Here is a 26,590-nt window from a genome sequence, read left to right on the forward strand (position 1 = left end):
TGAAAAGTTAGTGAAATTGAAAAGTATCGCGAACGTCCGCCCACACTTTGCATATCAAAAAAATACCCTATTTTCACGGAGGAGCTAAATTATACCTTATATGAAGTTGGGTTCGGCCGTTTTTGGGTCTATACGAAATACAAACGACAACTCTTTGAATTGTATATGTAAGAACATAGTATTGCTTTCATAGTAAACTTTTGCTAAATTGTTGTACGCATAAAATTTACTTTTATGGCAACACTGTTTGCATTCCCATTACCCACTATACTTGCCTCGTATGTTCACTCTCTTTTACTCTCATAACGGGGCCTTTTTTGTTTTTTCTTTCGTTTTTGTTGATGATTATGCTGAGAGATGTACCTATCGCGCTGTCGTAACGTAGATAGCTAACAAACGACTGAAAAACACAGCGGCACAATGTTGTTTGATTTTTGAGCGGCTTTTGCTTGCCTGCCTGCTGGCTTGTGCGTTATTTGTTGCATTTTGAACAATTTCTATTTTATTAATAATTTTGTTGTGATTGCGCGCACACACAAATTACGCGAACGCGGAAAGAGGCGCTCTGTATTTTCGAAAATATTAATAAAGTGCGGAATACCAACACGGTGTGTGACGAGTGAGTTGTTATTGTGTATGGTGTGTAAAGAGGAGTTTCGCCGCCTTGTCGTGAGCTGTCATTTGCCACCATAGTTCGTATATTTGTTGTTGTACAAAGTTGTGTGCCTCGCTATTTGGTGTTTGTTGTATTTTGTGTTAAGTGTTTTGTGTTTCCTTTTTCCTATGAAGACGGGGGCCTTGCCACCGTCGTCGTTGTCCATAACACCAAAAACAAATTTCGTCGTAGTTGTCGTCGTCGTCGTCAATTCCATGAAATTCATAATTAAATTAAAAAATCATTAAACAACCAAAAAAAAAGGAACAACGAAAAAATATTCTAAAAAGAAACCCAGACCATTAGTCAGAAGAATAACTACAGTGTAACTGCCTGGCTGCCTCTAGGCAAGAGGGCATTGATCATGAGTTTGTGATAAATATAGTAAAACGAAACAAAAATACAAAATAAAACTAAGAAATTACTTATTACCAAAGAATTATAAGTTTCATAAAAATAGAAACTAATCGTATACATAACGCCAATTAAATTCTATTACTGCCATTTGAAAACAACCTACGGCCCCGGCGGCCTTTGATTGTGTGGTTGGCTGTGTGCACAAGTTAATTATAACCGTTAAAATTCAAATTTGAATTTCCTGTCTTCCGCTGACAACCAAAACCAAAGAAATCCCAAGTTTCCCTTTACCATTACTGTTACTGTTACCTGTAAAAGCAACATCTAAAGATATATATCACCCGCCCGCCATCATGTTTCTGCATAGTTTTAAATCTGCATTTTCCACGGCTTCATCTTCATCATCGTCCAACACCTCATTACTTATGGACACCTCCACAGTTGACCAATTGATGCGTTATCGCAATAGCACCGGTAACGCTAACACCACTCCCTCCATCAAAACCTCGGCGACAAGTGGAGCTCATGTTGAGGCTCTGATTGCCCATGCCGAAGATGATGATGAACATGATGATCATCATCTGTTGACCGATTTGGATAATGTCGATGCCATTATCAATTATGTGATTAAAATGCAATACATTTGTAGTAAGTAAATTAAAAAAAATTAACAAAATTGTCTTTGTTTTTCGTTTTTTTTTTGTGCTGGCTTCATGGATGAGTTTTTCTGTTTATTTTTTTTTTCAATTCGATTCAATTAAAACATTTCCTGTTGCATGTTGGACAATTTGTATCTGAACATGGGATGCACTCATCCATCCATCCATTCACTAATTCTCATTCATTCATTACAATAAGAGTGATGTTAAGTACACTCGCGTTTTAATTTTTTCTAAAATCAACCGACATCAATAAAAGTCTTTGAAGTGGTAGCCCTCTAAAATGTTAATTAACTTGGTATAAAAACAAATGAATCAATATGATATGTTGTTATAACTTGCTCAAAACAAACTAAAATGGTAAGGGTAGTAAAGCCATAAAAAGAGGAAAAATTAAAAAAAAAAATATATAAAAATATAATATAAAAAATAAAAAAAAATAAATTTAAAAAATAAAATAAAAAATTCAATAAAAAAATAAAATAAAAAGTTGAAAAAAAATAAAATAAAAAGATGAAAAAAAAATAAAATAAAAAATATAACAAAAAATAAAATGACAAAAATAAAACAAAATAAAAAAATTAAAAGAAAAATAAAATAAAACAAAATAAAATAGAAAAATTAAAATAAAAAAATATGTAAATAAAATGGAATAGAAAAATAAAATAAACTATTAAAAAATTAAAATTTTCTACAGACAACGACAATTTTATCAAAATTTTCTAAAAACAACAACAGTTTGGTTAAAATTTCCTATCAACAAGAAATTTCGACAAAAATTCCCATAGATAAGTGGCAAATTTTCCTGTAGGTAAGAAATTTTGGAATAATTTTCCATAGACAAGAAATTTTGGCAAAATTCTCTATGAATTAATAACAAGCAATTTCCTATCAACAAGAAATTTCGACAAAAATTCCCATAGATAAGTGGCAAATTTTCCTGTAGGTAAGAAATTTTGGAATAATTTTCCATAGACAAGAAATTTTGGCAAAATTCTCTATGAATTAATAACAAGCATGCTAAGTTCGTCCGAGCCGAATCTTGGAAACCCACAATGGATTCTGCTAAAATAGGGGAGCTATATCAGCTTATAGACCGATTTGGACCGTACTTGGCACTTGGAAATCATAACATAAGACTATGTGCAAAGTTTCAGTCGATTCGGATGAAAATTGTCAAATCGGGAGATCGGTCTATAAGGGAGCAATATCAGGTTATAGACCGATTTAGACCATACCTATCGCAGTTGTTGGAAGACATAACAGAACACTGTGTGCAAAATTTCAGCCAAATCGGATGAAAATTGCGGCTTTCAGGGGCTCAAGAAGTCAAATCGGGAGATCGGTTTATACGGCAGTTATATAAGGTTATACCCCGATTTGCAGCATACTTCGCACAGTTGTTGCGAGTCATAACAGAACACTACGTGCAAAAATTCAGCCAAATTGGTTAAAAATTGAGGCTTCCAAGGGCTTAAGAAGTCAAATCGGGAGATGAAAACAACATGTGCGAAATTCCTGCTAAATCGGATAAAATAACTGGCAAGCGGACGATTTTATTGGAAGTCATGACAGGACACCATGTCCAAAATTTCAGCCAAATCGAAAATTGCGGACTCAAGAAGTCACATCGGGAGATCGAATTATATGGGAGCTATATCCAAATCTGAACCGATATGGCCCATTTGCAATCCCCAACGAGGAACTCTCCCTCAAAGAAATCTTTGATAAAATTTCCCAGACTTGTCAAATAGTTTCTTATTAGGCTTATTGGGTCAGGAAAAAACAATTATTTTTGCTGGTTTTGTTCAATTTATTTCAAATATTTTGGTTGACACCGTCTAAGCCTTTACGACGATTTAATTGACGAGTTACACTAAAAAGTCATTGTCTTCGCTTAACATTCGGTTGTCAACAAGAAACTTTGCAAAAAATAACCCATAGACAAGAATTTTTACGAAAATTTCCCATGGAAATGAAATGTTTTTATGAAAATTTTGTATAAACCAGAAATTTTATCAAAATTTCTTTTAGACAAGAAAAAAAATTTCGAAATTTTGTTTTGAGAGGATATAGTTGACCTTTTTATATTTATGAAGCTTGGTGTTAAGTATATAGCCGAAACTATATACCAAGCTTCAAAAAGAAATTTTGTCAACATTTTTTATAGACAAGAAATTTTACCAAGATTTTCTTACCAAAGAACTTTTGGCAAAATTTTACAAAATTTCTTACAGTAAAGAAATTTGGACAAAATTACCTAAAAACAATTTTACCAAGAATTTCTATAGGCATGCATTTTTTGCAAAATATTACAAAATTTCTTATAATAATGAAATTTTGACAAAATTTCCTATAGAAGCATTTTGAAATTTCCTTTTAAAACAAAAATCCACTCAAAAACTTTTTCTCAGAGACAAAATACCCATGAAAACTCTAACATAACTCCTCTTGATTTTTATTTCATTTGCTTTTGTAATTTTCATTTCACTTCTAAAAGCCAACATTTCAACTAAAAAAATCTTAGTCATTGTCTAGTTTACCATCTTCCATGAAAAACAAAAACAAAACCAATTTTAACGATGAAAAACTTGAGATTTGTATCTTCATAAACCTTAAAACAAAATTTAGCAGGAATCTGTCATGCGCAAATTTAAAAAAAGTGATTCATAAATCGCCATAGACATTAGCATATTATTATTGTTATTTTGTTTTGTTTTCATATGTATTGTCTAAGACGTCTTTGGAATTTTATTTTCGCACAGTCCGGTTTTGGAATAATTTGTATTTCTTGACTTCTATTTATGGCTTAACCGGCAAAATATGTACACTGGCGAAATTCGCATAAGAGAGCTCTGAACGTATTTTTAAATATTGTCAAAGTTTTGTGTCTATAGGGAATTTTGTCTAATATTTCTTGTCTATAAAAAATTTTAGTCTATAGGAAATTTTGTTCAAAATTTCTTGTCTATGGGGAATTTTGCCAAAATTCTAAAAATTCTTGTCTAGACGAAATTTTGTCTAAAATTTCTTGTCTAGAGAAAATTTTGTCGAAAATTCCTTGTCTATAGGAAATTATATCAAAATGTCTTATTTTTAAGATATTTGGTCTAAAATTTCTTGTCCAAAGGAAATTTTGTCTAAAATATCTTATCTGTAGAAAATTTAGTCAACATTTCTTATTTATAGGAAATTTTGTCAATATTTCTCGGTAAAAGGAAATTTTGTCTAAAATTTCCTGTCTATAGGAAATTTTGTCAATATTTCTTGGCTAAAGAAAATTTTGTCTAAAATTTCCTGCCTATAGAAAATTTTGTCAATATTTTTTATCTATAGGAAATTTTGCCAATTTTTCTTGGCTAAACGAAATTCTGTCTTAAAATTCCTGTCTATAGCAAATTTTTTCAATAAATGTTGGTCTATAGGAAATTTTATCTAAAATTTCTTGTCTATAGGAAATTTTTTCTAAAATATCTTGTCTATTGTAAATTTTGTCAAAACTTTTCATATATTAATATCAATATTTCGTGGCAAAAGGAAATTTTGTCTAATATTTCCTGTCTATAGGAATTTTTGTCAATATTTCTTGTCTAAAGGAAATTTTTGGTTAAGGTTCTTATCTATAGGGAATTTATTCTATTTGTCAATATTTCTTGTCAAAAGGAAATTTTTGGTAAAAGTTTTTGGCTATGGGAAATTTTGTCAAAATATCTTTTGTATGGGAAATTGTGTTACATTTCTTGACTATAGACAATATTTTCAAAATTTCTATTGTAAAGGAAATTTTATCAACATTTCTTTCGTGTGGGAAGTTTTTTATGTCTATGGGAAATTTTTTTTTGGATTTTATTTTTTCTGGATATTTTGTTAAAAATTCTTTTCTATGGGAAATTTTATCAACATTTTTTGGCTGCAGGAAATTTTGTCAAAAATTTCTTATGTGTAGGAAATTATGTCGATATTTCTTATATATAGGAAATTTTGTCTAAAATTTCTTGTTTGTAGGAAATTTTGTAAAAATTTTTTGTCTATAGGTAATTTTGTAAAAATTTTTTATCTATAGGAAATTTTGTCTTTAATTTGCTTATAGGAAATTTTATTTAAAATTTCTTGTCTATAGGAAATTTTGTCCAAAATTTCTTATCTGTAGGAAATTTTGTGTAGGAAATTATGTCGATATTTCTTATCTATAGGAAATTTTGTCTAAAATTTCTTGTTTGTAGAAAATTTTGTAAAAATTTTTTGTCTATAGGTAATTTTGTAAAAATTTTTTATCTATAGGAAATTTTGTCTTTAATTTGCTTATAGGAAATTTTATTTAAAATTTCTTGTCTATAGGAAATTTTGTCCAAAATTTCTTATCTGTAGGAAATTTTGTCAATATTTCTTATCTATAGGACTTTTTTTTTACTTTACTTCTATCTATCTATAGGAAATTTTGTCTACAATTTCTTGTTTTTTAGGAGATTTTGTAATTTTTTTTGTCTAAGGAAAATTTGCCAATAGGAGATTTCGTGGCTATAGGAAATTTTGTATTTTTTTTTTTTTGAAATTTTGTTAATATTGTCAAAATTTCGTGTCTATAGAAAACTTTGTCAAATTTTCAAAATTTGTTCTTGTTGTCTCTTGGATATCTTGTAAAAATGTTTTATCTAAAGGAAATTTTGTAAATATTTCTTATCTATAGGAAATTTTGGTAAAAGTTTTTGCCTATGGGAAATTTTGTTAAAATATCTTTGTATGGGGAATTCTGTCAAATTTCTTGGCTACAGGAAATTTTTCCAAAATTTGTATTGTAAAAAGGAAATTTTATCAACATTTATTTTTCTATGAAAAATATTGTTAAAAATTCTTTTCTATAAGAAATTTTGTCAAAATTTTTTGGCTTTAGAAAATCTTGTCGAAAGTTCTTTGCTTTTTTCCTTTGTATGGGAAATGTTGTCAATTTTTATCCATTATTCTTTGTTTGTCTAAAAAGAGATACCGCGCAAAGAACCCGACAAATGTGATCCATGGTGGGGGTATATGGGATTCGACCCGGCCGAATTTAGCACACTCTTACTTGTTTTTATAATTTTTTTTATAGGAAACTGTTACAAAATATTTATATAGGAAATTGTTTTTAAAAAATTATTTGACGACCATAGGAAATTTCGTGAAAATTTCATTTCTAAAGGAAGTTTTGTCAAAAAAAATTGTTGAAAATTTTTGTGATTTTTTTTAGTTTTTTGTTTTATAGAAATTTTAAAAAATTTTTTTTTAAAAACCAAATTTGTCAAAATATACTTTTTCTTTTTGTTGCTATTTTGCTTCTTAGGCCTTATTCCCTTGGGGCTTATATCACGTTTTGTTTATAAAGAATACAGCAAACCACCTGTTGATGATTTTTTCTACACCCTTCGTTTTTTGCTTTTTCTGCCTAACCATAAATTATGGTATTTTTTTATTTTACTACTAACTTGACCATAAGTAAGTGGAGAACAGCCAAGTGTATTTACTTTGGGGTTTCATAGGCTACTATAACCAAATATACATAAATAGCCAAATGAACGGGTATAAAAAAAAAAACAGGCAAATTTCTGGTTACAGAAGGGGTATTACTCTCCAAATCCAAAAAAAGGCAAATGCAGAGATGGTTGTACGGACAGACAGACGGATGAAGAAACCAACTAATGAATGCCGCCGATTTATGTATGCTTCTTAGCCATATTTCTTTGGAGGACAGTAAACCATTACTTGGAGCTGGGCTATCGTTTTGGTTTTTTGGCCTGGCTTGCTTTATTTAATTATTACGTTTTATTTATTATTTGATTCCTTTTTGGGATAACATTTGGCACATGGTTTGGATTCTTGATGGGCCATAGCAAAACAAAAAAAAAAATCAGACAGACAGGGAAACATCACCTGATGAAATTCGTATCATAACTTTTGCAGCTGTCCGTCTGTTTGTTTAAGAGTCTCCATAAGCCTTTGAAACATATTTAGGGAGTAAACAACTGTTCCATGCTATACATATGGAAATCATAAAAATGAATCATTTTTAAATTTGAGTTTTGGTTAAGACCAATGAATTATAAAAGGTGCTGCCAAAAGGGGTCATCGGTATTTCGGTTGAGACTTAAATGGAAATTCTTTGAATTTTGTTAAAAAAAAGAGTAGAATTTTTGTCATTCCAAAAAAATTGCAATATTTTCTTTCTCTCTTAAATGTTATTATAATAAAAAGTTTATATAGTTTTTATATATATTATATTTATTGTTAATTTATAGTTTCTTATACCTTGTCATTTACCACGATAATATTTGCTTCCCTTCTCTCCCTTGTGCTGTTGTCTTGGGGATATCATCATCACTATCGTCAACGCCATCGTCTTTGCCTCTATTCCTGCCAACCTTGTGATCATCGTCACCATCGAAAATTTTCACAAAAATTTTATGATATTTTTAACATGGCAATACGTTTTTCTGCACTCCGTTGGCTGTGTGTGAAATTGTTAATGTGGCTTCCTGGAATCGCCATGCAACTGATAGGCGAACGACCTGCCATTATAGCGCCACCAGAAAGTGAATGGTATCATGGACGTTTGGATCGCTATTCGGCTGAATCACGTTTACGTGGAAGCAGCAAAGTGGGAAGCTATTTGGGTAAGTTGTGGATATTTAAGACATTAACAAATAATTCCTAATTTTTCTAAAAGAATAAAACCAAAAAAAAAAGAGTTGCAAAATAAAACAAACGTGGGAACATAAAGCCCTTATTTGTCAATGAATTTGGGGTGCATACAAAATTTGATTTCGATTTCCCCTCATCGCTTTAATTGATCTTTTAAATCAAAAGGTAAAAAATATAAGATTTTTTAGTGCCCGGAGTTGAGTCAAAATTGCTCGACTGCGCAGCCTTGGTTTCAATTCTAAGAAAATGGATGATCAGTAAAAAATTGCTGTTTGTGGGGTATGGGGGTAGACCCCCAGAAATTTTAAAGTGGGTATCAATTCTTACTCTGCCCCCAATACATTTCATTTAAACCCCACATTGACATGGTCGGTAAATATGCCCGATTAAGGGGTGTTTTGGGGTGTGGGTTGGTCCCCCAAACACTAAGCCCTGAAAATATATCATCAACGTGCTCTTTTCTCATATATCTATATATCATTTATTTGAACCCCATATTGGCATTGGCCTCAAAATTAAATATCAAATTCGTTTTATAATCTCAAATACCATTCACTTCAATCCCTTATTGCAAAAGCCAGTAAATATGTCCGGTTTGGGGTATGGGCCCTAAGAACTATGAATATCGAGCTCCACTGTCTAGAAGACCCAAATTGTCTTGGTGGGCAAATACGTCCTATTTGGGGGTTGAGGGACGACCCCTTGACAGATGGTCCCTAATGTTGATATCAGATTCATGGTCTACTCCCAAATACCTTTCATTTGAGCCCCATTTTTCCATAGTCGGCAAACATGACCGGTTTGGGGGGTGTTTTGGGGGATGGGACGGCTACTCAGTGACTTGGCTTTGAAAATATATATCAAGTTCGTGTTCTACTCTAAAAAAAACTCTCATTTGAGCCTCATATTGCAATGGTCAGAAAATACTTCCTATTTTGGGTGGTGTTATGGGGGTGGTGTGGCCCCATAGACACTTTTCCCGAATATTGATATCGGATTTGTGCTTTACTTCCAAATACCTTTCATTTGAGCCCCATATTGCTATGGTCCTAAATTTGTCCTCTTTGGGGAATGTTCTCGGGGATGGGCGGCCCCAAACACTTGGTCCCACATTCGTATTCTACACTCAAATACCTTTTATTTAAGCCCCATAACGACATGGTCAGTAAATAAGTCCTGTTTGGGCGGTGTTTTGGGGAAGGGGTGGACCTCCAGAAACTTGGTCCCACATTTGGATATCAGATTCGTATTTTACTTGCAAGTACCTTTCATTTGAGTCTCCTATTGCCATGGTCGGTAAATATGTCCGATTTAGGGGTGTTTTGGGGGTTGGGGTGGTCCCCCAAACACTAAGTGCGACAATTGCATATCAGATACGTTTTCTAATCTTAATTACCTTTCATAAGAGTCCCATATTGTCGTGATTGGTCTATATATATATTTGGTAAGTTTTGGGGGTGGGGCTGCCCCCTAGGTATCCCATCCTAAATTTGGATATCAATTTTTTTTTTGTTTTTATGTTACTATAAGAGAGAATACAAAATTTGGCTTAAATCGCTCCACCCATTTCCGAGATCTGGTGTTTCTGAAAATTAGGGTAAGGGGGAGGGTCCGCCACCCTTCAGATATAAAAAAATTTAGTACCCTATTTTCATCACGGGATCATTATGCACCATCTGTGCAAATTTCAAGAAAATCGGTTCAGCCGTAAGATTTGTCAACATTTTTTGTCTTGAAGTTCTGTAAACATTTTTTGTCTATGGGAAATTTTTATAAAACTTTGTCAAAATGTGTCCGTCATGACAGGTCACTGTTTAATCGGAAAACATGCTGACAGTGAAGGTTGCCAGCAACGACTTTTGCAGAAGCTGTGAGGACATCGAAGAAGAAGAGACTATAGAACACCTTCTGTGTGTGTGTCCCGCACTAGCAGTCAGAAGGAGTTTCACTTTACGTTCTCATTGCTTTGAGAACCTGTCTGATTTAGTCTATAACCTGATAAAGCTCTCATATAAACCGGGCTGTCGATTATCCTGCTTCGGTTACTAGAAGCTTTAATTTTTGCTGGTTTGACAGAGGTTTGGTATGTAGAATAAAATTATGCCTTTCAACTAAATTTATGTTGTATAAATTTTTAGCGAATCCATGGTGGTGTGTTCTCAAGATTCGGCCCGGCCGAACTAATCACACTTTTACTTGTTATAGGAAATTTTGTCAACACATCATTTCTTTAGAAAATTTTATCAACATTTTATTTTTATAGGAAATTTTGTCAAAATTTGATTTTTTTATGGGAAATTGTGTAAATTTTTTTTATAGGAAATTTTGTCAAAATTTCTTTTTTATCTGAAATTTTGTCAAATTTTCATTTTTACAGGAAATTCAGTCAAATTTCCTATTTATAGGAAATTTTGTCAAAATTTAATTTTTAACAAATTTATTTTGACAAAATTTCATTTTTATAGGAAATTTTACCAAAATATAATTTTCATAGGAAATTTTGTCAAACTTAATATTTATAGGAAAATTTGTGAAAATTTCTGTAGGAAATGTTATCCCAATTTCATTTCTATAATAAGTAAATTGGTTAAAATTAAAATTTTGTGGGAAACCTTGTCAAAATTAAATTTTTGTATGAAATTTTCTTAAAGTTAAATTTTTATAAGAAATTTTTCAAATTTTCATATTTATAGGAAATTTTTTCAAAGTTTCGTGTTCAGAAATTTTTTTTTAATTTCATGTTTATAGAAGATTTTGTCAAAATTTCATGTTTATAGAAACTTTTGTAAAAATTTCTTTTTGACAAAATTTAATTTTTATAGGAAATTTTTCTCAAAACTTATTACCTATAGGAAATTTTTTCGAAATTTTATTTTATATATAGAAAATTTTGTCAAAATTTTATTTTATAGGAAATTTTGTTTTTTTATGGGGAAAACATATAATTCTCTAATAACTTTTTCCTTTTCTTCTCTTTCTACCAGTTCGCGAAAGTGATCGCAAACCCGGTTCTTATGTACTCAGCTATTTTGGCCGTACTGGCATTAATCATTTCCGGTAAAAATCGGTCGTTTTCTTCAATTTAACCGATTCTTTATTAATTTTCCTTTCTTCTCTCTTGACTACTTTTTTTCTAGGATTACCGCCGTTTGTGGTGATTTCTACATTGGCGGTCGTCAATTCATCTCACTCAGCGATTTAGTGGGTTACTACACCTCATGCAGTGATCTGCTAAAGCGTGAACGTCTGGTCTTTCCGGTGCCACCGCCAGAGCCTGTAAATGATAAAAAGCGAGTGGTGGCCATATTGCCCTACACCAAAATGCCCGACACCGATGAATTGAGCTTCCAAAAAGGAGATATCTTTTTTGTGCACAATGACATGGGCGATGGTTGGTTGTGGGTAACCGCTCATCGTACTGGGGAACAGGGTATGATATTTCGTGAGCTGGTGGAAGATTTGGATCCTGCCATAGATCCCAATACAGTATTTCCATGGTTTCATCCTAACTGCACCAAAAACGAAGCTGTTGATATGTTAGTAAAGGGTAAGTAAAAGAGATGGAAAGCTTAATTTCGAAACCTAATTATGACCTTTTCTTATCCAGCTGGTCCTGGTAGTTTTTTGGTACGCCCCAGTGACAACTCACCTGGCGACTATTCACTATTTTTCCATATCAACAATCAAATACAACGTTTTCGCATTGAAAAGAAGGGTGTGCGCTACCTCATGGGAGGCCGCACATTCGAGTGTCTGGATGCTGTTATCAATCGCTATCGCAAGGAACAGATTGTCGAAGGCCATTGCCTTAGTCATCCGGTAGTGAATGGCACTCAACCCGAATACAGCCAACAGTATGTGGTGGAGAAGGCTGCCGAAAAGATCTATGCGACTCTGAGAGAATGTCGCGATCAAATCGGTCTTAAGAAAATCAAAGGCATAAAACACCATGGTCACCTCAATAAGAAGTCCGACAAGACTGCCAAATGGAAGCAGTTGTACTTTGCCTTGATCAGTGAATGTTCCGAGACGCATTTGTGCTTCTATGACAATCCCAAAAAGACTAAACCCAAAGGTCTCATTGATCTTTCGTGTGCTTATCTCTATCAATGCCATGATTCATTGTGGGAGCGTCCCTATTGTTTTCAAATTGTGGAAAGGGCTTTGCCCTGTTTGGCCACGGTAACCTATCTGTGTGCGCCTAGTCAAGAGAGTTATGTGGAATGGATAAATGCACTGAAAGCACAGTGTGCCTCCCAGCTGAGCAAAGCACAAAAGAAGGTGCCGCGTTTGAGGGAGCTACGCAGCCTCACTTTGCATATTTTAGAAGCTCATAGACTGCCATTTAAATTAGTGCCACATCCCTATTGTAGTATTTCACTGAACCAAGTCAAAGTGGGCAAGACCAAGGTGAAGATAGCGCCCGATCCAGTGTGGGAGGAAGAGTTTGTTCTGGAGTAAGTTTTTTAAAAATGGTTTTGTATGTCTTGTTATCATATGGTTTTCTTTACAGTGATGTCCCCCCAGATGTAGTCTCTCTAACCATAACCCTTATATCTCGCGGCAAACGTGGCAAGGACAGTGAGGTGGCCGAGTTGACCATTGATTTGGCCAGCTTGAAGAATGGCCATGAGACCGAAGAATGGTATCAACTCACCGGCATGACTCCCATGGGTGAATGGGGTTCCCTGCGTTTACGTATGCGTTATTTAGATGATCTCATTATGCCATGTGAAGAATATAGTCCACTGCAGCAGCTGCTGCTTGAACCCGAGCTGTACTCTGTCAAGGCTTTGGCCGAACTCTGCCACAATGATCGTGTGCCGCTGGCCACCTCCTTGTTGCGTGTCTTCCGCCATGAGAAACGTGAAACCGAGCTGATACGTGTCCTATGCCAAGCGGAAATAGCGCGAGAAAATGAAACCACCACTTTATTCCGTGGTGCCAGTCTGGCCACTACCCTAATGGATTTGTATATGCGCACAGAATGTACGGGTTTCCTACAAGCGGCCATTTCGGAGACCATACAACGTATTATGGATAGCAAACAATCGGCTGAATTGAATCCCACAAAAATGGATGTTAACGATGATGCCTGCTCTAATGCTGAGTTCCTTTTGCAAATTCTCGATTTGGTGACACATTCGATATTCACCTCACCCGAGGCCTGTCCACGTTCGGTGCGTTTTATATGTAATTGCTTGCAAAAGGCTGTGGTGGCCAAATGGCCCACAGAACGTTTGGTGAGGACTCGTGTGGTGTCAGGCTTCATTTTCTTGCGTTTGTTGTGTCCCTCGTTGCTGAATCCACGTCAATTTGGTTTGGTCAATGAGACCCCACCGGCAGCGGCTACGAGATCTTTGGTTATGGTGGCAAAGTGCTTGCAGAACTTGGCGAATTTAATCGAATTCGGTGGGAAGGTAAGTGTGAATGGAATGAATCCAAAAACTAAATACTATTATTAAAGGAATTGGTGGTAAAAAAAGCAATGCAAGTCCAGTTTGAAGGGTAACATGCCTTATACTGTAGGATCCTTCATCATAATAAGATGTTCTAGGTGATTGGAGAGCTTATTTTTTATACGTTGTGGTTGAAACGTTTCAACATTGATGCCAAATATGGTTCAAATCGGTCTGTAACCTTATGTAACCTCCTATAGAAAAGTGATTTCTTGATATGACTTTTTGACCCGTAAAGTAGGGGGCAATTCTTATCCGATTAGGCTGACATTGCATGACTAGCTCTAGTATGGATCTGTAAATAAGCATTTAAAGCTTCCATATAAATCGATTTCCCTATTTGACTTGATTTTAATTTTGCATGGGATTTTCGGTTATGACTTCTAACGAAATGGTCCGCATTCTTTTACAACTCTTAAAATTTAGCTTTTGTGCTACTAGTGACCCAATTCTTTTTCGATTGGTCAACATTTTGCACGTAATCTTCTGTTAGACATACCAAGCTCATGACTTATGACTTCCAATAACTGTGTCAATTACGGTCCACATCGGTCTATAACTTGATATAGCTCCCATATAAACCGATCTCCCGATTTGACTTCTTGAGCCCCTACAAGCCACAATTTTTGTCCGATTTGGCTATATCGGTCTATAACCTGATAAAGCTACCATATTAACCGATCAACCGATCTCCCGATTTGACTTCTTGAACCCTTAAAAGTCGCAATTTTTGTCGGATATGGCTGGAATTGAGCATGTGGTGTTTTGTTATGACTTTCAACAACTGTGCCAAGTACGGTCCAAATCGGTCTTTAACCTAACATAGCTCCCATATAAACCGATCTCCCGATTTGATTTCTTGAGCCTTTACAATGCCCAATTTTTGTTCGATTTGGCTGTAATTTAGCAGAAATTTTGCAATTTTTTGCAGAATCCACGGTGGTGGGTTTCCAAGATTTGGCCCGTTCGAATTTAGCACGCTGTTACTTGTTTTACCTTATTAGTTTTTCTGTTGTTTCTCTGTTGTTAATGTTCTGTTGTTAATTTATTTTTTATGTATTTATTTTCAATTATTTATTTTTTTCTAAATTTTTTTATTTCTTTATCACAGTTTTAATTTTTAATTTTTTCTATTTTTTAATTATCTAATTTTCGTTGATACTTTTTTATTTTCTTTTTTAAAATTTTATTTAATTTTTATTTTGTTTAAATTGGATTTCAATATTCGACCAATTCTTGTATGTTTTTTGTTTCTTAACGAAAAAGACTTGGAGCTCGATTTTTCAATCAGAAACAACAAATTAAATTTTTTATTTAATTTTTTAATGGGTCAATTGACCTATTCAAGGCATTTTTAGGAGGAAAAGCGCCATCTAGATTTGAACGCAAATTTTAATGTCATATTAGTAATCTACTCCCAAATATCTTTCATTTGAATCCCATATAACCATGGTCGGCTGATATGCCTATTTATGGGTATTTGGGGGTGGGGCGATATTTGCAATCTACTACTGAATACTTATCATTTGAGTCCCATATTAATAGGAACTTCGTGTATATATGTGTTTAGAGGAGTTTTAGGGTTGGGACGGCCCACTGGTCCACGACATTCGTTTTTTAGTCTCCAATACCTTTCATTTGATACCCATATTGTGCCTATCAGTCCACTTTTAGTTTTAGGTGGCGTTTTTGAGGTAAGGGGGAAGGGACCTCCTATGTTGCCTTCCACAAAAACCTACACAATCTGCGAAAATTTTTAGAAAACAAACATTCAAACACAAATTAATTTTTATTTATAAGATTATTTATTTTTTATTTTATATATATATTCTTATTTTTTTATTAATAATTTTTTCTGTTAATTTTTATTTAATTTGCCCAAATTTAAATTTTTTCCATTTTTTTTTTCTAAATTGATTTTAAGTATTCTTATACTTTTTCTAATTTTTAAAAATGTTTCAATTTTGTAATTAATTTTTTTTTTACTTGCAGGAGCAATACATGGAGGTAGTCAATCCCTTTATACTCAAAAATAAAGAACGCATGATAGTCTTTCTCGATCAATTATCCATGGTGACAGATCCTAATCCACCTCCAGGTTGGAATTCTGAACAAAGCTCCAATCAATCTCCTCAAGATACGGGTAAGTTTTTCCTCAAAATATTTTTCGAAACAAAAATAATTATCAATTATTTTTTCTTAACTATCCCTCCTTCAAAAAAAAAAAAAATAATAATTTTCGCCCTCTGCCGATGATTGCTTGCTTGCTCTTGAACCAACAAAATCGATTATAAAGGTCGTGAACTTGCAACATTGCATCATATATGTGTTTCATATTTACCGGAATTGCAAGAATTGTCAAATATACTCTCAATTAAGAAATTAGTTACTGTTACCGATATGCTTACAAAACATAAACTTAAATATCGTGAAATGATTAGTTAAGCTAAACAATGAAATGAAACTAATCATAATGATGAAGAAGAACACACACACACAAACACAAATAGAACGCAACAAGAACGAGAACATTTATAATACGCTACAAGCCAAGTAACAAGAAAGGAACAAAACAAATACACAAACATACATACATACATACATATGAAGAAAGACATTTAACTGCCATAATGATGATGAAGATAAAGGATATACATATATGTGGCTAAAATTGAAAAATAGATATCACTGGAATCCTGTGCTGGCTTTTCTTTATTTCCTCGCTCTCAATCTATACTCCTCCTTCTTCTTTTTCCTATTTTATAAGAAATACATACATACATACATTGGACTTACCACAAAGCAAACAAAACAAAACCAAAACAGAAGTTGAATTAAAGCGGATATATGAACAAACAACAAAAAAAACCGTTATAGAAGTTCCAGAAATACTCGTTTACACACACAAACACATTACCAAATAATAATAATAATAACAAAATTTTTATACATAATTATAATAAAATTATTAAGAATAATAAATGAACCATAAACAAAAGAATATTTATATTTATTAACAAACAACAACAGAACAAAAGTATTTCTAATTAAAAAAAAAATAACGGAAACATAAACAAAAGAATCGCCGTAATAGAATCTTTGTACGCGTACTCATACTCTCAAAAACAACCACAGAAGTTTAACACCAATTTACAACGATTTTTAAGTAAATGCTTTTGCATGAAAAGCAGAAAGCAAAAATCGTTTGTTTAAGCGAACCTTTCATGTTTTTTTTACATAGAAAAATATCCTCCATTAATACAAAAGAATATTGAGTAGAACAGCTTTTTTCAGACCATATATAAATAGAATTTTTTTAAGCCATAAGGATTTTTAAAAGATTAAAAGGAGAGTAAGGAAATGAAATGAAACCTTTTTGCAAAAAAAAAATGAAATAATTTTGAAGATTTCCCTCAAAGAATGAACAATTTCTTACAAAACTGTTATTTTTACAAAATTTTCTATAGACAAATAATTTTGACAAAATTTACCATAGAAAAGAAAAACAAAACTTCCCTAGGAGAAAATTTGTTTCCACAATTTCCTTAAGGCTGTTACTGTAGACGCTTTTCGCGATATTTTTCGCCATTTATTTTTTTAAGCAAAAAAACTTGCTGATTTCATTCAGTAAGACATTTCCCCATTACTTATGGTAAAATTTTAATAAAATTGTTATTTTATCATTGTTATATGTGTAGTGTTTCAGAAAAGTAACCGCGCAAAACATGGGTTTATAACTGTGAAAAACGAACATAGCACCAGCCATTAGAAGCAAAATGTTGACAAAATTTCCTTTATCAAGGAAGTTTTTGAAAATTTTTCCTATAAAATGAAATTTGTACAAAATTTCTTATAACAACAAAATTTTGACACCTTTGAGGAGGTAAACAACTGAAGCTATGAATAGCAAAACGAAGTAAATTTCGCCTAGCGATTTTTCTCCAATTTCTGACAACTAGTTTTCGGAAGTATTCTTCTATTTTGACTTTCCATTTTCTCCGTTTTGCGTAAACTACAAGATCTCACTAGATTATATTCCCTACTCACAACCAGTGATGCCAACAATTTACCTGCAAAAAGCGTAGCAAAAATTGTAAAAAGCAAAAAAGGGTAACATTTTGTATACAAATGCAAATTTGCCCATGAACATTCCATTAAGGAACTGGGACAAAATTTTCATAACTCAATGAGTGGCTTAGCATTAGATTTGTCCCTGAATGAGTTAAAAATCCAAAAATATCACAACGAGTGTACCATTGACGTAAAATAATTTGGTGCTGCCATCCAATGTTTCCGCGTTTTAATCGTCCAGCTGTTGATTAGGTTAAGGCGTAGTTTAAATCCCGAATAGAACTTCAGAAAAATGTTCAGTAGTAGTTTTCCTGTGATAAAGAGATATACCCCTCAAATTTACATTAAAGGTAGGTTTAAAATCGTTCACTGTGGAAAGTTTTCACAAAACATTGTTTCCTTATTGTATAAATCATCAAAAAAGCGTTTTCCAATAAAAAGACATATAGGCAACACTACCATCATATGTTTTAGGTTAGGTTAGGTTGAAAAGAGGGTACAGATATTAATCTGTCCCTTGCCCCTATAGACATACACCTAAGCCAGTAATCGGCTTGTTGTGCGCTCTAAAAACTAAAAAGTAACCTTGTAAAAAAACTCTTGTTAGGAATTCCGTGCTTCTTACAAAATCCTTAATTGTTTTCCATGCTACACCCATAAGTTGGTACATGTCTGGTATTATGTCCCCACCTAATTGCCGGTATCTGTTAGACGCGAAAGCTCCACAATGACAAAGGAAATGCTCCAACGTCTCATCTGCCCCGCATGCCCTACACATGCTATCATACCATATGTTTTACTACCAGCATTATTTTGGTAAATTGTGTTGTTTGCGTAGCGTTATCACGAAAAATAAAAGTAAAAGAGCTATATGTGACGAAAAATGTTTCGTCCACGCTTTTAATAAATGCCAAATTTCCACTCAATAAAGAACTTTGTAAGTACCACAAATAAAATTGTTTTCACAATTTTATGAAATTTCACTGTGAAAACTTAAGTTAATACCCACCTTATGGGTAAAAAGCACTAAATCTAGTGCGAGAAGCACTAAGTTGGCATCCCTTCTCACAACATGTCTTAGCCGACATCGATATTGTTTTTTAGCACTTTCATCTATACCTATGTTGACGTATTGCTCGTTCTGTTAGTGTTTGGTATTAATATATCAAATACTGCCTTATCTTCTCTCCTAGATAATCGTTCTCACGTTTTGCCATGATATGTTTTTCACAAATAAGTGTGGCCACTTGCAGAAATAACTCTATTGTGAATGTTAAAATAAAATTAAAAGTAATTATTTATACAATTGCGTGCACAAATCTTAATAAATTTTATTTGACTGCTATGCCCAGACATGATATGCAAATTTTAGTTATAAATTTGGAAATATTAGCGCTGTTTACCTCGTATTGTTTTGACATATTGGCAAATGGCATTGCCACTTCATGACAAACAAACAGACTTGCGGAAACTTTTTGCGTTTTATTTTTTTTTCACGGCGGAAAGGCCCTTGAATAACATTGCATCAGTGTACTACAAGAATCGCTTTCAGATTGGAATACTATTATAATATCAGCTTCTCCAGAGGAGAAATAAAATTCAAATTCACTTCCTTTAATCCTTATTATTGCCACCAACAAAATGTAGAAAAGAAAAAAGAGATAAACTGTAACAGAGATGTAATTTAGATTATTGTTATTCACAATAGTGTGTTATCATTCCCGAGAGGCCAGTATAAGAGGTTTAAGACAATGTAGCTTTAATCCAAAGATTTTACGAATGCAACAAGATGGTCAAACTGTTTTGTACATTTCACCATCTTTTTCCCCACAATTAAGCGTAATTTCGTAATAATTTGCAAATTCATTTTCTATTTACGAAGGAACAAAAGGAGGAATTTGTCAAAATGCTGCATTCGACATGCCAACTTGCATCAACCTAATCACAAAATGTTAGGAATTATACGAGATGGTCAAACTGCTTTTGTCTTCTTTTTTAGTAAGTCGCGCAGATAAGGTTCATATGTGTGTGAAACTGTGCCAAAAGATAAAGAAAATTTTTATTTCACCAACTTTTTCAACACAATTGGGCGTAATTTCGTAATAATTTGCAAATTAATTTTCTATTTACGAAGGAATCAAAAAGAGGAATTGGTTAAAATCAAAGATTTTAGGAATTATGCGTCGTACGGTCGTATACAGTCTTTGAAGAAAACTGTAAAATCAAAGACGCCTAAAAGTAGACATTAATTTTTTACTACAAACCATTTTTACACAAGCATTTAAAATAGAAAGCTGTGGCCGAATTACCACATACGTGAACGAGTAAAAGCGTTCGAAAACTCAATATTGTGAATTATGCATTTCTTTATTGAACAAAGATTTTTGAAATTTAGGATCGCAAATGTTTAAATCGATCATAATTCGTAAAACAATTTACATTAAAATATCTACAAAAGTGGTATAACATCCATTAAATAAGATATGAAGTTTCATTCGATACGAAAGTACATTCGATCACGTATGCGGTAATTCGGCCCCTGTAGTATATTAAACTTAAATTAATACACTACATATTAATTTCATTATTTTATTAATTTTATTTTGCAGAGTGTAAAAAAAATCTGTCCACACGTTATTTCATTTCTTTACATTTCCTTCTTCTTCAATCCTTTAGCGCCAAAATACTCTCCAAGTTAAATCTAAAATTACCTAAAATGCTACACTATCTAACAGGAAACCAAAATATTTTTTTTGCCTAATTACAAAACAGACAGATATCCTACGAAACAAGTCTTGGTTGATTTTCTGAAACTGATCTGAAAGATCAGATTACAGAAAAGCAATGGTATATTTTGAAATCAAGAAAAAAATATACAAATCCTAAAGCAACAATACAGCATAGAATACCTAAATAAATAAAAAAGGACATACGTTTACACTCCAACAAAAACAATAAATAATAAAAAAAAAAATAATAAAAAAATAAACATCTCTTGCGCAAAAACTAATAACCAAGTCAATATCCAAGTAAAACGATCCCTTACGTTTTTTACTCTTATACATACATATAGCGATAATAAAATATATAAATAAAAAGGTATAATAATAAAGATATATAATCCTCCCTTATGAAAAAAAGTCGAAATAAAATTATACAAAATTCTTTCTAGCTTTTATTGCATAAAACTCCATTCGAAATGAAGAGAATACTAATTCCATAGCAAACAGTTGGATCAGCTTTGATAACTGATCGGCAACAGTTTTGTTTAGTTAAGGTTTAATTTGACCTTTAGCTCCAACCCCCAACACATTTATATACATATTCTATTTTAAGCATTTCAACTAATAATCAATTTCGGTAAAAGAAGAAAAAAGAAATGAAAACAAAAACCAACGGTTGCAAGTAGATTTTCTTAAACTTTTTTATTTCAAATTTAAGGGAAAATGAAGCAAAAAAAAAACATTCTGCAAAATTTTTAAATAATTTTTTTTAAATATTTTTAATTAATTTTTTTTAAATCACATTTGAAGAAAAATCAAACACAAAATTTTTTCTTATGTATGATTTTTTGGCTTGTATCATTTAATTTTTGTTGATAATCGATTTTTTACCTAATATTTCCCCTGTTGTTTTTTTTTTTAAATTTTCCCATAAGTGATTTTTTAGTTCTAATTAAATTTTTTGTTTTGTTTATTTTTTGTATTCTTTTTTTTAACTGTAAAAGATAAAACAATATTTAAAAGTAGTGTTGAAATAAAAATTATAACAAAAAAAAAATAAAACAAACAATTTTTTATATATACATATATGAAAAGAAATACATTTTGCATCCTAGTCAAAACAATAAAACTGAAATGGTGTTGTTGTGTATTATTTTATTATGGGGATTGGCAGATGGATATATAAAGCTGATTCTTTTGGGGGGAATCCCAACGAAAAGTGAAGAAATAAAAAGAAAAAATTTACCAAATGATGGTTACAATTGTTAAGTATTGTAGCAGGAAGGAGACTTATGGATCTACCTAAACCTACAAAAGACGTCTATTTTACACTACCATATCATCTAAAACTTTGCAAATATGCCTACGAACATTCCATTAAGAAACAATGGAAAGACTTCTCTCATAGTCGCGAGTTTAAGCTCAATGATAAGGAATATTCTTTTAGTAGGCTAGTTCGATACGCTGCACAGTGGGAAATTTGATATTAAAAATGGAAATCAAATCGGGGAAGCATAAAATCTTGATAAAAATTAACAAAAATGTTTTTTATAGGCTAGGAATGGAAAATTTTAAAATTGGAAAAAATCGTTTTAGATTTAAATAAAGATGTTGGCGATACTCGTCTAGCTCCTATAGATGAGCAAGCTCATTCCGGTCTAAAGAACCGACCGCCGAAGGAACATGATGGCCATAGGTTATTTAAAGGCGCCAATAACTCGCTTTGTCATATCGAGCATCATAGGGACTCAGAATTTATGAGAGAGCCGGTGCCCTCGGCCTCTCATTGAGACTCTTCGCTCGATACCGCTGATTGTCCATGACTTTAATTGTAGCTACTGCGTATGGAGCATTCCACTATCCATAATCTGTGGACCCGCCCTATAGCTTGCAGCTAAGCGTCTCGTGATAACAGTTACCATCATACAGATGGGAGCTCAAAGGTCCAGCCTGTATGATGCTCATAGTTATCCCGTGCTGGGCAATTCTGAAACTTATAACGAATATCGTTTAGTTAAATTTGTCGAATAAAAAAAACGTTTGCACTAACGATTCTGTTATTCTCCATGGCGAAACAATTAAAGGTGGTCTCATTTGAATAACAACCAAAAATCATATGGTTCAATCCACCATCTTGTCATCAAGCTGATTTACGTTTTGCCAACACACAGAGAAAGAAAGAAGACAACAACAAAGAGAATGCAAACAAAAATCTAACATCTCAATATCGTCAAATTGGCCGGCTGTAAAAAGATGTTCGCTTGAGACCGACCACCTTTTTAGATCCGCCTTGGTTATTCTCTAAAAGTACGTTTACATTGCTCTTTAAATCCGGATTTAATGGCTCGATCATCTGTTTTACCTTTATAAAATCAGCTGACAAGAGCCTTAAATCCGGATTTAATGAGCAGCATAAACGGGGTTTTATTCTCTAAAAGTACGTTAACATTGGCCACTAAATCCGGATTTATGACCTTATCGAGATTTAAGTGCTAAATCCTGTGTTTTTTTTTGCAGGTTTTACCATACAAAAACAAATCTCATTTTTGCAGGATTTACTTTAAAATCCCAAATAAACCCGATTTCAGGGCAGTATAATCGATAAAAGTACTAAAATATGCAATTGTGAATGTATATGTAACTTAAATCCCCAAAAAAGTAATGTAAACAGACAGGTTTTGTTTTTATTTATTTTATTTATTTATTCGCATCTTTGCAACACTAAGCCTATTTGGCCAAAAATTCGCATTGCATATGTAACAATATGCCCAAGTACAAAAATAAAACTTAACTCTCACTAAAATCTAAATTATGAACTATTCTTATTTGATTACAAAAAAAAAAGAAATGGTTATTATAGGCTCCCCAGCCAATTAAAAACAAAACAGGAATAATGAAAAGCATCTAATCCTATGATGTTAGCAACAACATTCATGAAAGAGGAAAAAAAAGAATACTACAAGCGTAGAAAATGGCACATGTTCAGAAGCGGCAGCAAAAGCATATGGAAAAAGAAAAAAATAAGTCAATTAAAAAAGGGGCAAAAAGCAGAAATCAGGATTCCTCAAAGTTAAAGTAACCTGTAATTTTCAATCGAAAAGCATTGTTTGAATGAGAAAAAATTCTCAAATCAATAGGTAAAAAATTCCAGCACCGAGCAATACGTACAGCGAAAGACTTTTCGTATGAAGAACATGATATCCTAGCAATAACAATTTGAGTATTTCTAACCGAACGGGAGAAGGTAAATAAATCGCGTAAAGGAAAAGGTACACCATTTTTAATTATTTTATGAAACAACAGCAGGTTAATACAATTGATATAGTTCTCGAAGGAAACACCAAGAAACTCTCTGACGAATTCTGTTACATGTTCACGCCTGCGGACACTAAATACAAATCGAACAATGATATTAATAATACGCCTTAACCTCTGAATGTTGCCTATGGTAGTACCAGACACAACCTCAAGACCATATCTAATAGAAGGCATTAACAATGCATGGGCCAATCGTTTTCTAACCCATAGAGGCAAATAAATGTTTGTAGAATATATCCTACGCAGGGTATAGTACACTCTACTATGTACATGGTCAATATGAGCCCGAAAATTTAGATTCTTATCAAGTACCAACCCAAGACACTTAAGCTCATCCACAAAGCTAACCTCATCATATCCCAACAAAAGATGAAAATCAAACACATTATTTCCAAACAACAAGGCTTTAGTCTTTAACGGGTTAATTGTGAAGGCATTAGTACTGGTCCATCGACAAACTTGACCCAAACAACGATTAATTCCAATCTCCAAAGCATCAGGACAATCACGTTGGCCATTAAAAAGAAGTAGAACATCATCTGCATATAAGAAAACTGTGCAAATAGATAGATCTAAGCATTCAGGTAAATCATTTATGTATAGAAGAAATAGCAAGGGCCCCAAGACCGAACCTTGGGGAACACCAGAGGCCAGAGGAAGAATAGAGGAAACATTGCCATTCAAGCTAACAAATTGAGACCTACCACCTAAGTAGGATAAAATAAGTCTGCATGCAGAATTAGAAAAATTGAATTTTGAACAAAGTTTCTCTACTAAAATCTTGTAAGATATGGAATTAAATGCCTTAGTCAAATCAAGGGAAACCAAAACACTAAATCTATCCAAATTGTTATTCATTCTTATAGAGTCCGTAAGCTGAAGGAGTAAAGTGGTTGTACTATGGCCTTTACGAAATCCATGCTGGTTTTGAAAAATTCTATTTGTAAATTGTAAAAGAATCTGATCTTTCATAATATGTTCGCAAACCTTCGACAAAACAGGCAGAATGGAAATAGGTCTCAGATCTTCCAGGCTATTGACCGAAGCTCTCTTCGGAATAGGAACTACACGAGCTGTTTTCCATGCAGTAGGAAAAACAGAGGAAGTCAGAATTGCATTTACCAAATCCAATATGACACCAGATAGATGAGGAAAAAGAATATTTAAGAACTGCACAGAAACTCCATCAACTCCAATTGCTTTCGACTTAATCTTAGATATAGCAACAGCAATATCATCAATACCAATGCAATCAAAAGAAAATCCATCTTCACTAAAAGAAAAAGTATTGATATCAATAATATCATGCAAATTAGATTGCGCGCCATGCGCAAAGAATTCATTGACGTCATCTATGTCGCCATTGTACACGAAAGCATCATCACCAATGCAACCAGAACCACGAAGCACTTTCCATAAACCATCCGCATTAAGCCCACCGAAACGTCTTACAAAATACTTCCGTCTCTCTCTCCGAATTAGAGATTTAGTTTTATTTCTATATCTGCAAAAAGTTCGCCAGTTTTCTGGTGTTCTGTTCAATTGGTACTCAGAGTAAGCCATATCCCTCAAAGACTTAGTGAAAACAATATCGTTGGAGTTCATCCACTCATCACCAAACAAAACGACTCTTTTCCTCAAAACAGGAACAAAAGAAAAAAGACTTTCAAATAGGTTTGTCAGAATAGTACACTTTTCATTTACATCTGAAGACATGTACATATCAGAGAAATTAAAACTGTCCAAAAAATTAAGAACTCCAGACATATCAATGTTACTGTAGTCATAAAATTCCACAAAGGGATCTGTCCTACTCATGCGAAAATCAAAAGCCGCAAATATCAATGCATGGCGAGAAATCGCAGGGCATTGAACCTGGTCCGATAAATGTTCACTTAAATTAGAACTCAGGAGCATAAAGTCTAACAAGGTTGTGGTGCCATGCACTGCATCAAAGTGTGTGGGCCTAGAATTGTGCAAAACGGATAAACATAATCTACAGCAGGTCGAACGAACTAAAGAAGAAGAAGAAATATTGAACAAGTTGCAATTGAAGTCACCAACAACTATTATATTGGAAAACTGTATGAAAAGATCACGATGAGTTTCCTCAAACGTGGCAAAATCACCTGGAGGAGGCAGGTATACAACCCCAAATAATATCTTAGCCGAACCAGAATAAAGTTCAATAAAGAGAGACTCACACATCCCCAAAATGGAACTTTTAAAAACCAACTTATGTTTAAGGTTCGATGAAATATATATGCCTACGCCACCTCCCCTAGAATTCTTGCGGTCATTTCTATGTAAAGTATATCCTGGAACATTAACAGAGCGTGAAGAAACAGGGGATTTAAGCCAGGTCTCAGAAATTCCTACAACATCAAGCTTAGATTCATATAAAATCGATTTAAGTTCATCAAATTTAGATGAGTAAGCTGAAGGTCTCATGCTCTGGCAATTTAAATGGGCTACATTTAATTTGTCATTACATTCTCTCAATATTGAGTTTATAAAATTGTTGTTGCTAACAACAGGACCAAGGTTTAAGTTAGAAGACATCAAAGGTATAAGAATCTTCTGTTGCGGGGAGCCAAAAATTGAGAAATATTAGTAAACTAGGTCTATTTGTAATCATAACGAAGAAAATCCTAAAACCCATATAATATATTAAAT

At 33.1% G+C, this 26,590-nt stretch overlaps 1 protein-coding gene across 3 annotated transcripts in view; it reads left to right on the forward strand.

Moving 5' to 3' along the window:
* LOC106085572 (ras GTPase-activating protein 1) overlaps positions 1-16,496 on the forward strand; it is a 43,551-nt gene extending 27,055 nt beyond the window's left edge. For 2 of the 3 annotated variants that reach the window (XM_013249882.2, XM_013249895.2), the window contains 7 exons: positions 8,202-8,315; positions 11,328-11,400; positions 11,481-11,890; positions 11,951-12,800; positions 12,857-13,763; positions 15,795-15,945; positions 16,099-16,496. In XM_013249882.2, coding sequence (XP_013105336.1) covers positions 8,202-8,315; positions 11,328-11,400; positions 11,481-11,890; positions 11,951-12,800; positions 12,857-13,763; positions 15,795-15,945; positions 16,099-16,247 — 2,654 coding nt within the window. In that variant the 3' untranslated portion in view covers positions 16,248-16,496. Of the gene's footprint in view, positions 1-252; positions 1,661-8,201; positions 8,316-11,327; positions 11,401-11,480; positions 11,891-11,950; positions 12,801-12,856; positions 13,764-15,794; positions 15,946-16,098 lie in introns of those variants that run through there. The other variant, XM_013249887.2, reaches the window with a different exon arrangement.
* Positions 16,497-26,590: the final 10,094 nt, after the last annotated feature.

This window comes from Stomoxys calcitrans, chromosome 4 (genome assembly GCF_963082655.1).
Source record: "Stomoxys calcitrans chromosome 4, idStoCalc2.1, whole genome shotgun sequence".
NCBI classification, from domain to species: Eukaryota; Metazoa; Arthropoda; class Insecta; order Diptera; family Muscidae; genus Stomoxys; species Stomoxys calcitrans.